Genomic DNA, 13609 nt, shown 5'->3' on the forward strand with positions numbered 1-13609 from the left:
ATTAACAAGGAATGTTACAAGTTGTCTTTGACAGTTTCTGTATATGAAAAAACAGTACACTTCTACTGATTTCCATGAACCTAGGACCAGCAATGGCCATCTACTCCTAGAAGAGCTGTAGTGGTGTAAAAGAGTAAAGCAAGGGCGATGAAGAATCCAATAAGTTCTCCAGAACTGGGTGCAGCATGTTAATGTCTGGAGACATCTAAAAGAAAACATGACGGGGTAGATCCTGCCATGGGGAAAGAGCGCAACAGTGGATCATATATATTTAATGTAACAGCTGTTTGCTACCGCTGTAATATAGAATAAGGACAGCATGCTCCTCGTTTGTCTTTTGTTTTAAACTTAATATTAACAACACATCAGACAGCAGTAGTTAAGTAAGTAACCTGCATTACCTGTACAAAAATTATATAAGTACAAGTTTGCTGGTTTGCTTTCTTGTTAGAAAAGGAAAATGTCATTTTGTAAAATATCCAGAAATCTTCTTATATTATTGAGATGCTGCCAAGTCACAGTTCACAGAACAAACATGTGACATTAAATCAACAGCATGCAGAGATGACACAACTGCTCCTCCGGATCCAATCACCTTGTTTATCCTGGGCACAGATACACAGCTGCTACTCAGTAAGAATATAAATACGCTTTGCAATCAAACAAATGTCAGTACTTCCCTGTGCTGCTTTTTGTTAACTACTGTATTAGAAATACCCACCACATTCTTATTGTTATTATTGTTATTATTAGTATTAAGGAATTGTCCTTCATTCCATGCATAACTATCAATTCACAAGTTAAAAATATCATCCTTCCCTTGTGTTATATTTTAGAAAGCACTCTGTGCACAGTGAAGCAGATCCTCAATTAAAAACAAGTGAGAATGTCTCCATTACCATTGATTTTAGAGGAACAATATTCTGGGGAGATTTAAAAAAACCCAAACAAATAGTTTCATCTGGACAAAATAATGTACAATTATTAATATTGCACTTTTTATACAAGAAATCCTAATAAATATACAGAAAAGATATACAATTTACATACATAGAAAGACATTCTTCTTTTTTTTTCTCTCTTTTTTTCTTTTTTTAAATAAAAAGTTACACTGAAGCTTAGCAACACTGTTTCTTGAAGACCCATTTGCAGTGAGAGCTACCACTGACATACATGTTCTGAAGCAACCAGAGACAAGTCAGTGTCTTAAACAGGACCCTGACCTGAAAAGTGGACTCCCAGTTTTGCTGAAAAAGACACATCATGGAAGCTGTAACACAGCAGCACTTGAACAGCATTTCAATAATGCACCACAAGGCCTGAGCCCCACAGGTGATGAGGCACAACAGAGCCTTTAATTTAGAAGATGGTCTTGAACCAAGACCTCAGATTCTAGAAGATGGTCTTGAACCAAGACCTCAGATTCAGACAGATTGCCTTTAAATTTCTTACAATGCTCAGACTTCCTCCTTTGCAAATCCCTTCTACTTTTAAGGCTCTATTCAGAGCACTGAAGGGGCTGCCCAGGAACTAAAAGGACAAAGCACTTCACTGGATGAATAACCACTGCAACTTTCCAGGGAGAAAGATTCACAGACAGCATGCAATATGTAATGTTTGAGGCTCACTTCTTAGAAAATCTCTTTAGGGTGTAGTACCTGGGTTTAAAAATATGCAGCTTTATAGCACCCACTTTGTTGCATAACACAGCCACAGAGGAGCAAATTTTTTAAAGGTTTCTTAGTGTTAGTCCTCTGGGGCTGATGCTGAATCTATTCTGGTTCTACCGAGTAGGAACAGGCAGCAATAATAGAAAATAGATTATTTTCTACTACTTTATTGAAAGGATTGCCTATCAGGACAGAAAAAAATCATGTTAGCAGAAAAGGAAATCCCAGTTCCTCAAATTTCTTAGCATAATGCCAGCTCCGAAAGCATCTTAACTCTGGGTACTGGTACTCCTACCTATTCCAAGTAAGCGTTAATAGGAAGTATGATGCGAAGCAGCTCCTGTTTCCATAACTTTTCTGTCCGTGTTCTGTACAGGACAGTATTTGTATGTTTGTGTTATAGCCTGCCTGTAGCAGATCATACTTTCTTTCCTTCTCCTAGATAATAGCTGACATCAACACTTCACCTTTATGCTGAAGGCAACACTCTTAGCTCCAACCCTCCCACACAAATGCAACCTGTGAACATTTTCAGATGTCTTCCTGACTCACATTACACAACATTGCTCAACTTTCTCAGACACCAGACTTGATTCTCAAAAGACTAACAAGATCTCCCACTGAGATCACTTGAAGGCCTGTGATGAGAAGGACACAGAAAGGAAAAAAGAAATCCAATCTTGGATATAACTGATAGATTTATAGAGCAGTACCATATGCTTATATACCCAAATTAGTCTAAGACAAATGTAGGGTCTGTATTCTGCATTGATGAACATCTAGTCTTTGTTTTGTTTGCAGTACCCCACCATGCATCGGGCTGTTAGGTTTGTTTGATTTGGCAGTTGAATGTGATGCTACATTTTGATTTTGATCCACTTCTCCATTTGTCTGATGGTGTATTCCCAGGTGTGTACATGGACCACGGGGCAGCCCCACTCCTCTCAGGCCCAGTGGTATGGGATTCATTGAATCTTTGTGATCTACCCTCCATGACCATGTTTTGCTGCATTCTGTCTCCCAGATTTATAAAAGGGAAAACTCGTCTAGTCCCTTTACAATAATTTGGTAAAGGGTTTTCTTTTTCCTTTGTTTCTTCTCTCTCTCTCTCTCTCTCTTTTTTTTTTTTTTTTCCTTTTTAAAGGGAAATAAATAAATAAAATGAAAAAAAAAAAAGAAAAGAATTCCATTCCATTTATATTTTCTGTAGAAGTCTTTGCCTCAGTGAAGCAAAAGCTGAGATCCCCTTGTTCCTCCATTTTCATCGCAGTCGCCTTCAAGCTTTTCCACAAGTCCCACAGCAGCGTGATTTGAACTGGGTGAGCTGGCAGAGTTTGAGCTGCTTCACTTTCTCACAGTACCTTGTGGTGTCTCTGCACTCCACTGCAGAAGGGGAAACAAAAAGGAGAGATGGTGATGAAGCAATGAAAGAAAGATTTTTTTCACTTGAGAGCAATTCAGAACAGCTTTATTTTGAGAGGTCTCACTGTGAGCATGACCTTGACTTGCTGCAGACACTGAGTGGGGACTGTAAGCCACTAAAGGCTCAAAGGGGAATGCAGTGGGTATCTAGGACTTTCAGAGTGTGAGGATGGCTTTTAAAGCTGCTCCAGCACTCAGCTCAGTTTGTGCACTCCAGCAGAGTTTGCCATCTGATGCTTAGGAAGAGTTTCTTAACAGTTGTTAAACAGAAAGTGAAGTAATAAATGAAACTGGAAATTCATTTCAGCAGAGCAGCTCTAAAAACCTCAGGTCAGGGAGTTGGACTAGATGATCCCTGAAGCTCCCTTCTAACTCTCTGTGTTTTAAGCCTGCAGGCAGCTTAGCACCACACAGCACCACTCCCCACAGTGAAATGGGGGAGAGAACTGGGGAAAAAAAAAAAAAACAACAAAAAACAAAGTAGAACTTGTGGGTTGAGATAAAATCTATTTACTAAGACAGAAAATGAAAAGAGAAATAACAATAATGAAAATATTGCATATGCATGTTTGCAAAACAAGTGATACACAACACAGTTGCTCACCACCTGATGAATGATGCAGACAGTGCCCAAGCAGTGGCTGCCCCTGCAGCCAGCTTCCCAGCATTTTATAATTTTTTTGCATGACAGCACATGGTATGGGACACCCTTTGGCCAGTTTGGGTCACTGTCCTGGTTCTGGCCCCTCCTTGTACACCCCAAGCCACCTTGTTAGCAGGGCAGCATGAGAAGCTCAAACACCCTGGGCTCTGTGGAGCACTGCTCAGCAACAACTAAAACATCTGTTCTGCTACTTGTCCTTTTTAATTAATTTTTTATTAAAAAAAAAATATTTACAACTTCTCTTTTCCTCTTGCAGGCAGTTTGTTGCTTATCACCTGGAAGCAAGCAGCTTCCAGTTCAGAGATTCCCAGCATTAACCTACTCAGTGGATTTAGACTTCTTTAAAACACAGTGAATTGTGTTTGTGACTTGTATTTTTCTTCCTGTTTGTAGCATTAACAGAAAGCTGAGGTCACATCAGCCATTTTAAATGGTTAGCAAGGGGATACAACCCTGCCAACAAACAAAGGGGGGCACCATGCCCTCCCACCAAGATGCCGAGCTTTGGACACTGCATTTTGCATGCGTTCAATGTGGAGCTTCTCCAGTAAGCCCAGCACTGCACTTCGGAGACATGACTCCATATGGAGGACCCATAGGCTTCTCCCCTCCTCACACCCACCCCTCTGCTCATAAACGTACTGTTCTCACAGGGCGTGATGTTGCAGCGCTGCCAGTTGACCGGCCGTGGTCTCCAGGAGCAGTAGTGGTCAAGCACGGGTTTGTTGCTACGGATGTGCACGCAGTCCACACGCCGGGACTGGAAGCCATAGTTTCCACAGGTAGCTGTACACACTGTCCACAAGCTGACCCTCCAGTGCACGCCGCAGATGTCAGTCCAGCAGTTCTGAGTGCTCAAAGGCCTGTGAGCAAAAGGGAAGGGACACAAGTCATCCACTGCACTGTGAGAGAAGTGTGTGCCAGTCTAGGCATTGTGCAAGCCCTGGGTACTGTAAGCCTTGCATGCCCCAAGTATTACTTATTCTGAGCCCTGTCTTCATTGCGTGCAAGCAGATATGAGCTCAGTGCACTGTAAAGCAACTTTTATCTTCACTCATGGGCTAGACCCTCACATGCTGCTGACTGGAACAGGACAACTGGAATTAAAAATAAAATTTGAACTGCTGGAGGGTTTGACTGAAATATTGCCAGCCCATTAATGCCACAGCAGAATGCTGCTGAAAAAGGTGTAATGAATGAAGTAGCACCCATTCAGACATATCAGAGGTTTGTTACTTTTTGATGTCTGCAATCAACAGGAATCAAAAAATGTTCTTGTATAATCTCTATTTCCCTTCAGTGCAGTCTAATGGAAAATAAATGTGTTTCCATAAAGTCAACAGAGGAGTCTATTTGAAGGAAAACAAATGCTCTGTGGTCATTTTTATCCAGTTAGTGCTTGTGTTGAATTGAGAGACAGGGAGACTGGAGGCTTTGGAATTTCATCACTAACAGATAACAAACATGCTCCTACTCTCAGAGATAGCATAGTGTTTCAGTTAGGTTTTAGTATGCCAGTTCTTCAATTGTTAGCCAGCTCTTGTGTGTTTTTCTAAAGTTATTTTTCTTAACTTTATTTTTATTTATGTATTTATTATCTCTGGGGTGAATACTGAAGTCTTGGCTTAAAAGCCTGTTGAGGTTTATGCCACATAATTAAACAAATTGCAGCCTAACCACTTTGCTGCATAGGGAAAACCCAAAAGATGTTTGCTAAGCCTCCAGTTTATGCAAAATCTCTCAAAGAACAGTGATATAAGAGATTCTGTCCTACCTTGGTAATGCACTGCACTGATCAGATGACACAGAAATCCCATCTTTTGTCTGGCAAAATATCTGTCTGTGTTGCACAGCAAGTCGTGGCCCAATGCAAGGCCCATTACACTGTGAAAACAGAAAACCACTTAATGGAGGTAAAAGTCAATGTTCTCCTTTTATAAGACTGCTGGTGAAATAAAGTGCATATTGCCATGTGCAGCTTTCAAGAATTTCCTGCAGTTCTGCACACTTTGGAGGCTGAGCACACAATTATCATTTGTCCTACTTCACCTCCGCCAGCTATATTGAAACAGCATTTCTGTACCTGCTCTCTAGATTCATTACCCTCCCCTCTTCAATAGTTCAATCTTAAATACATCTGTAGGGCAAATAAAATGCACTCACATCATTAGCCAAGAGCCTGTGATCCATACAGGAAATCTCGATACATTCCTTTTACTGTGCATTTTGCAGCTTGTACTACCACAATTTATGAGCAAATTGTTAATAACAAAGAACATATTGAACCAAAAAATATTCCACTGGAAAAGGAAAAAGAAAAAAAAAAAAAAGAAAAAAAAAAAAAAAAGGATTGCAGGGCAAGAAAGGAAAGCATGTCAAAAGCAGCATATCTGACAGTATGCTCCAGCAATGAAGCCATCCTAACCTATTCAAGCATATCAGTTGTATGCTTGCTGTTTAACTCTTCTTCTCCTTCAATTAAATCATAATTAGTTCTGGATTTGAAGCATGTGTTTCTGTTCTTTTAAATTAAATCAACAGTTAGTAAAGAGTTTCCTTGATGAGTATCTGGACATTATATTCTGGAGTAGACAAGGAGTTTGAAGAAAGGGGCTTCAATGTGAAGAAGAAGGAAGTTTTGGAAGGGGTTGGAAGAGGCTCATGACCTATCCCGCATTTTGTTATGAATACTTCTGTTTTATAAGTTTCTCAGGAAACATTAGAATCTTTTAGAACTGTTTTCTTGTAAACCCTCCTCAAAATCTACCATAACCATCAAATCTGACTCCTGAAAACAAAAACTGAAACCCATTCTGTAAGTGAATAGAGCAATTGTAGACTTAGAGAAGGCAGAATGCTATTTCCCAGACTTGTAACCTGTCTGGGGGCAGACCTTTCCACTGGGGACAAAAGAGGAATCTGCAGTGGAAATCCTGCCCACATGTGGTTCTTCTGGGGACTGCCTGAAGGTACAGAATCCCAAACATGCACTGTATCATAGAGTTGAAAGTGCTAAGCAGATTAGTTGCCTTCTCAAAAGCCTGCAGAGTACAACTTGCAGAACATAGCCTCTCATCTTCTGTCACCTCTTCCTAACCCACAGACTGCTGGCATGCTCCTTACCTGGCCCCAGGAGGAGGCCACCCACTCAACACAGGGCTGCCTGTTACAGTTCTGTGTGTCCACAGGGCGCTTGGATGCTTGAGCACAGGCTTCATTTGACATTGGGACAGAGCTGCCTTTTGCTGTCAGTCGTTGGCATGTCACTCGTCGCATTTGGATTCCTCCACCACAGCTCCGTGTACATGGAGACCATGATGTTACCATCCACCTGTGAGAAAAAGGCAAGAAGGTCAGGGAGCGAAATGTGCTAATGTGTTGTAAGTGCAGCAGCATTATCTGTAGTATCTGTAAGTCTGTAGTATTATCAGTGCCAACAGGACTTAATGTACTGGCCCAAAGTAAGACAAAAATGACTGGCATCACAGCATTGTACTAAGGCCCCTGTAGTAGCCATTGAAAACTGCTCATAAGATGAAAAGAGTACGTTTTTTGTTTTAGTATCTCTCTGAGGGTTCTCAGGGCCCAAAATCCACTTCTTCCTGTTAAGGCTGTTTTTAAAAGCTTTGTAAATATTTTTAGTCCAGTCACAGTGGTTTGGCATCACTGTATTCACACCACTGCACAACAGGGGCCTTGACGACACGTTGCAGTCACTGGCTACAGCCCACTTCTACTCCTTGGCAGGGAAAACTGTTCCTGTAAAGTTGATGGAGTAGCTCTCAGGGCACTTCAAACTGCTGAGAGAAAAACCAAGAAGTTGCTATGGCCTGTTGGCCCACTCTGTTTTCGCCCCAACAGCTGAGACAATCCAGAAAGGCCTGAAGGCTGCGCAAGGATGGAGCTGGTGTACAGACAACACAGGGACAAAGGACACATTTTTACTTTCCTTTTGAGCTCAGACTGTGCATTTGACAACTGAGACTAAGTCTCTAATCCTGTATTAGCAAGGGCTTAGAAAATCCAGTATAACTAATAAGAAACCGCTAATGAAAGAAAATAACTATCTGAATTATTTGTCCAAACTATTATGTCCAAAGGTACAAATTCTTAAGAAGATCTTGCCAATTTATCATTAGTTGGAAGACTCACACCAGTGGATTTGGGAGGTACTGGTAGGAACAGGACTGACACAACTGATTATTTGTATTTATGGTTAAGTCAGCAGTCATGAAGTTTCAGGATTCCCAGCAGGTGTTATATTTCTGGGAGGAAAATACTGCCCATCTCATCCTCTAATGGCAATGTTTATGATTACTTCACATAACAGGCAATAGGTATTCTCTGACCCTATGGAAAGGCATCTGCTACTATTCCTCAGTGTTCTGCAAGTGATTAACTCCTGCAGTTAGAGAGACAAGTATATAAGCAGATATAATTCTGACAAAGAAAATAAAGACACAACTACTTTTTTTTCTTTTTTTTTTTTTTTTTTCTGTTTGGTGAGGTTGAAACTGAAGTTATCCCATCCCTCCAATGTAGAGCTCTTCTCTGCTTTTCAATCAACTTTTATTTCCAAGCATACATCTCAACATTTTCGCAGGAACTGAGAGAGGAGCGTGGGTCACATTACAGTCCAGGAAAGGTATAAAAAGACATAAACCATTTCCATGGAATTTACTGCCATCACTAACACAAACTGCTGTTAATGAATGTGTTTTATATTTCATCAAAACCAGACTGGTAAATCTGCCTGCTTAGTTCTCATCAGGTTGCTTAGCACCTCTCCTCACATCAGATTAGACTGTTTTTTAATATAAATGCCAGTCTCAAATCACAGTGCTGAATGAGAGAAATTGTACTAAATTTTTCTTGAGATCCTGACCAAGTGGATTAATTTACTCAAACACACTATGTCCACTGTAAAAATCAGAGAGAGAAGAAACTGAAAAATCAGAAAAATACAGAAAAAACACGTAAATCTCAACTGAGGAGTCAGTGATTTGGAGAACTAGGGCATTTATAAGTGGTGAGAGCAGAGCACTAAACTGACTTTCAGATCAGACACTTAGGATGGATTCTTTACACCAAGGGGTGCAAAAGGAGGAAAGTGTCAGTGTTCCTGTGGGGTGGATGCAGCAGAAAGATGTTGACACAGTCAAGTCTTTCAAGCTGTTGTAACTCCACTGTGTTTAACAGTAATTGAAAAGTGAGGGATTACATGGGCAGTGGGTTACACGGAAACCATGTCTCTAGAAGGAGGCAGAGCTCAGTCTGATCCCCTATATACCCACCAAATCCAATGGAATTTGCATGCAAAAAACATTTCCACTGTGCTAAGGGAACTCTCAGCTTTGCAGCTGCAGCTGCAATCCTGCTTGTTTTGACATTCAGGCAACACAGAAACTCAGGGAAAACAACAGCCCCAAAGGAGCTTGCTAAGTCTAGCTTTCAGCCTGTTTTGCTCTTGGAATACAGTGGTATGAAGCTGTGTGGGACAGAAAAGTCTTATGAACCTGCAGTTTTTGACTGATGAGATTCCTTTGTGTACAGAGCTAAGAACAGGCATAAAGTTTACATCTAACGAAGGGTAAGGCTGAAATTACCCAAGAGAACTCAGACTGTACAAGTGTATGTGTTAGGACTGTGGGTATGTGTGGGTGAGGATGCTGTGAGAGCAGGGCAATGTTTTCACCAGGCTGCTCACTATAACCTTCGATAGGTTATGGATATTGGAGAGGTCCTGACAATTGTAGAAAAACAGATGCTTACCTCATTAAAAAGAAAAGATGGAAGGATAATATGTAAGGAACCAGAGATTAGTTCATTTTACTGTGATCCCTAGGAAAATTCTGAAGGTACCTGACTGACTCCTGGGAAAGAATGACCAGACCTGAGTACAAGGTGAGGGCAGTGGAAGTCATTTACCTAGCCCTCATCAAAGTATTTGACACTGTCTCCCTCAGTAGTCTAACATCCAAGGTGTAATCATCTGGATGAGCTGAATAAAACATAGGATGAATGATGAGCCTGTTAGAGTGATGATTTATTGACTTTACTCCACCTAAAGGGTTGTAGCAAATAGTGTCCTGGAGGGCTCAGTGTATGTTCCTGTTAGTGCTCTTGGTGGCCCACCTCTTTCAAGCTTCCCCTGATAGCAAGCTTCACTCTTGGGCATACCGAGTGTTCTCCCATGTTTGGTGTCACCTGCAGAATTCACATAAGTGTAATTTGTCCCCAGCTCCAGGTCACTGACAGAGGTGATAAATAGGACAGGTACGGGACCCAGGCCCAGATTTGTTTCCAAGGGTCCGGATTATTAATTCTGAGGTTTACTTTCTTCTGTTCATTTTCTAGTCATTGTTAAGTGAAGAGTATGTAATTTATGCTATTAAAATACAAAGATAGTACATCACTGCTCTTTCTCCAGTGAGGAACCTTTAAGGGCCTAAAAATCTGCCACTTCGTAGTAGGAGGAAAATGACAAACACATACATTTTCTATGTTATAATTTCAACATACAGAAATACCTGAAGACTCCATTTGAGGTGAAGTCTTTTCTTTCACGAAGTACTGCAATAAGCAGAAGGTATTGTTCCCCATCTCTTCCTGCCTAGGTAGCATCATCTGATAGCAAAATTTATATGTTTAAATGACTAGTGAGATGGAAATCCAGTTTTCTACCCTAGTGTAAAAAATGTTTAAAAGCATTCTTGACTATTCACACTACCAGGGAAGATTCAAAAGAACCACAAAGCTGTGACCTTTGCTAATAAACAGTAGGCAACAGCTCCTTCATTCTTTTCTATGCTAATTACTGCAGGGGTAAATATTCCTTATGTACTATGTACTGTCAATGTTTTTCACAAATCTTGCAAAAAATTCCCAACTGTGTATGTTAAGCACTCATAAATTCCCTTTCAGTCATGACTTTGTCCTAGACAGGCAGGAGCAAGGCTACAAGGGCATGCTGCCCATTGGAAAGAACTCCTGAAGTACATCTTGAAAGCATCTATGACATTTTAGTATAATAAAGGCAAACCGTGAAGGGCAGTCTCTCCTATTGCATGCAATGGGCTGCAGCATTGGCTTGGGCTTCTCTTGGCAGTTGGATGTATTCACTTCAGTCCCGTCCAGTAAGCACCTCAGTTGGGGCAGCTGCACTCCTTTGTGGCCACAGGAAGCAGAACAAGCCATCAGCTTGTCCACTGACCACTGGTAGTCTGCCAAAAAGCAAGCGAGAGTCATTGTTAACACTTAAAAACTGTCAGTGATAAATCCTTAGAAAGGAGAGAGCTGTTCTCCAGGATGAAATGTTTAGTCTCAGTGTCTTGTGAAGGGAGCTATGCTTGCAAGTCACCACGCAATGGACAAAGAAGGATTAGAGTTCTGGCATATGTAAGGCACTGACCATATTTTCTAACAAATCTCCCCTTGTTTTTTTTGTGCTCAGAAGTACAAGACATAGAAGGTGAATTACATCCTAGGCTGCTCAGTGATATCAAACAGCAAGGACGTGGGCATTATAAATCCCGGTATTTATACAGACTTAGGTGGGTAATCAGCCATCAGTTAGCTATCTGTGGAATAGATTCGGGAACTTCAGAAAGCCACTGGGAAAATGAGAGCAGGCACCATGGCACTTGCAAACATGTAAACTCCTGGTGTGCAGCCAAACATGATGCTGCAGAAACCCTCATAGTTGGTATATACAGTTAACAGTATAACATCTGAAAGGCACGCTTTCAAACTCAAATCCATATATTTAAAAATACAGTGTGCACACTTTCACAGCAATAATGCACAGGATTAATTCTTAACCATTTGTATCTGTAATGGAATATGACTTAGAGAAGTCATGGTCAGCTGTTAATGGTGTTATCTTACGACAGTGTGTTTCTCAGTAGGTGATCATCTGTCTTATTATCTCTCAGTGGAGATCATCTGTCCTATGGCAAACGAGGGGTTTCCAACACTTCCAGAAAGTTTTATCATAAAAACTAAGGAAAAGTTAAATTCTTCTTCATTCTATCCCTGTCAACTGCAAAAATGAAAGCTGCATATTCCGTTCCAGCCCATTCACACCGCTCAGTTTAGTGGCTTTGTCACCTTCAGTTAATTTCTAGGGTAAAAATAACACAGTTTATTTTTACGGCAGTTTTACAAGCAAGTGGCTTTTAAGCACCGTGTAACACTGACTTTAGAAGATTAACAGAGGGATTTCTAATCATAGAGGTTTGATCTCTGACACCTCTGTCTGGAATTTTAGGTTAATGCAGCAGCCGTGAGTATAGCTTGAATCAGCAATGCTATTTGCTGAGCAGGCCAGAAGTATCAGCTGTTATTTTGGGAAAGTGACACTACAAGTGAAACCTAAGATGCTGCAAGTTTCTTGCTAGGCCTGCAAATTTAGATCCATAGTGGTACAATATCAAAATGCTCATTTCCTGCTGTGTACCACAGTCTTGGCTTCAGAGCCAAGAAATTTAGGACAAGAAAAGCAATGGAGGGAAATCAGTGTCAAAAGCTTCACAGGAGAGAAGCACAGAAACTGGAAAGTTACCTTGTATTGCCAGGGAAGTTTTTTGTAGGAGTGAACCAGCCTCATTCTGAGCAAGGCAGCTGAATTCTCCTTCAGGAGCATCACTAATGTTGTGTATCTGAAGAATTCGTCCTGCTGCTAGGAAGCGATGCCTCAGACTGAGAGGCTTTCCAGAGTAAAGCCAGGTGATATTCGGAGTTGGATGGCCATCCACAGCACAACCTAAAACAAAAGAACGTGAAGTAACCCCACTAAGGACTGAGCATGCTGCAAAATTACACGAAGCAGTCAAAATAAAGGTGGCACTTGCATTCAAATTCATTCTCATTTTCTTAGAATCAAAATCATGAATAATATTCTTTCTCTTCAGTTGAAAAAAACCCACAAATAAACCCCTCAAAAAAGCCAGCTAATCAGTCACATGAAAATAGTGGACCAGTTTGGAAATATTTATAGTCAACCTTCTAAAACTCCCATTATTTTAGATCATCCTCATTGCAGTATTGAGAAAAGTGGGATAGTGAGGCTACACACTTAGCATAAGCTCCATGTTTGAAAAGTATCTCACACAGTGCTCGTTCTCCAGTAACCCTGTGTTAACCATCATTTTTTTCTTGTCTTTTTATTGTAACAAATTAAAAATCAGAAGTCTTAGTTACACAAAAACTAACATTTGATTTTGTTATTTAAAAAAAAAAAAAAGGCATTGAAAAATACTTATTTCCATGGTAAGCAATTCTTTGAGCAACAAAGTTGCTCCAGTAACTGAAGGACAAAATGCCATCGTATGGGCAACACCGTGTGAGTGTGTTTATGGATCATGAGGGCAACTAATGAAGTGCAGATCCACAGCCAATTTTTTGCCTGTTGAACAAATGAAGGAAGAGCATCTGTACATTATTATTTCCCATGGTCCTCATACCTTCGGTATATTTTACTGGTTTCAATGATGAATCACACACAGCAGAAGAATTGTGAGACTTGTTTATCAATGGAAAGATTTAGATAAGTTACCTTACACACCTGGAGAAAAAAGAAATAACTGGACAAGTATTATGATGAAATCTATCCATAACAACTGCAGAGTTGGGGAGCCAGAAAAGCCATGCTCAAGGGAAGCAATATGCTATTTGGACTACTTGTCACTTGGCTTGGTCCTGCATCTTTGTGCGTTTCACTGATCATAAAAGTTCTGGGCAAGTTTCTATGAGGGCAGTGTACAGTGGTTGTTAGTTTGTTGTACTGCAGCTTTATGCAATTGTGTTTAAACTACTACAAGTTACTCTTGCCCTTTGTCTCTGTAGTGAGGAC

The 13609-nt window shown here is 40.6% G+C and overlaps 1 protein-coding gene across 7 annotated transcripts in view; it reads right to left on the bottom strand.

Moving 5' to 3' along the window:
• Nucleotides 1-580: 580 nt before the first annotated feature.
• The window catches only part of ADAMTSL1 (ADAMTS like 1), a 379149-nt gene continuing 366120 nt past the window's right edge, over nucleotides 581-13609 (bottom strand). For all 7 annotated transcript variants that reach the window (XM_015849101.3, XM_085529433.1, XM_015849102.3 and 4 more), the window contains 6 exons: nucleotides 12320-12520; nucleotides 10799-10979; nucleotides 6880-7087; nucleotides 5531-5640; nucleotides 4399-4619; nucleotides 581-3053 (listed from right to left, as the gene is read on the bottom strand). In XM_015849101.3, coding sequence (XP_015704587.2) covers nucleotides 2947-3053; nucleotides 4399-4619; nucleotides 5531-5640; nucleotides 6880-7087; nucleotides 10799-10979; nucleotides 12320-12520 — 1028 coding nt within the window. In that variant the 3' untranslated portion in view covers nucleotides 581-2946. The remainder of the gene's footprint in view (nucleotides 3054-4398; nucleotides 4620-5530; nucleotides 5641-6879; nucleotides 7088-10798; nucleotides 10980-12319; nucleotides 12521-13609) is intronic.

Source organism: Coturnix japonica, chromosome Z, assembly GCF_054131305.1.
Source record: "Coturnix japonica strain WE chromosome Z, WE-NBRP24, whole genome shotgun sequence".
Taxonomy (NCBI): Eukaryota; Metazoa; Chordata; class Aves; order Galliformes; family Phasianidae; genus Coturnix; species Coturnix japonica.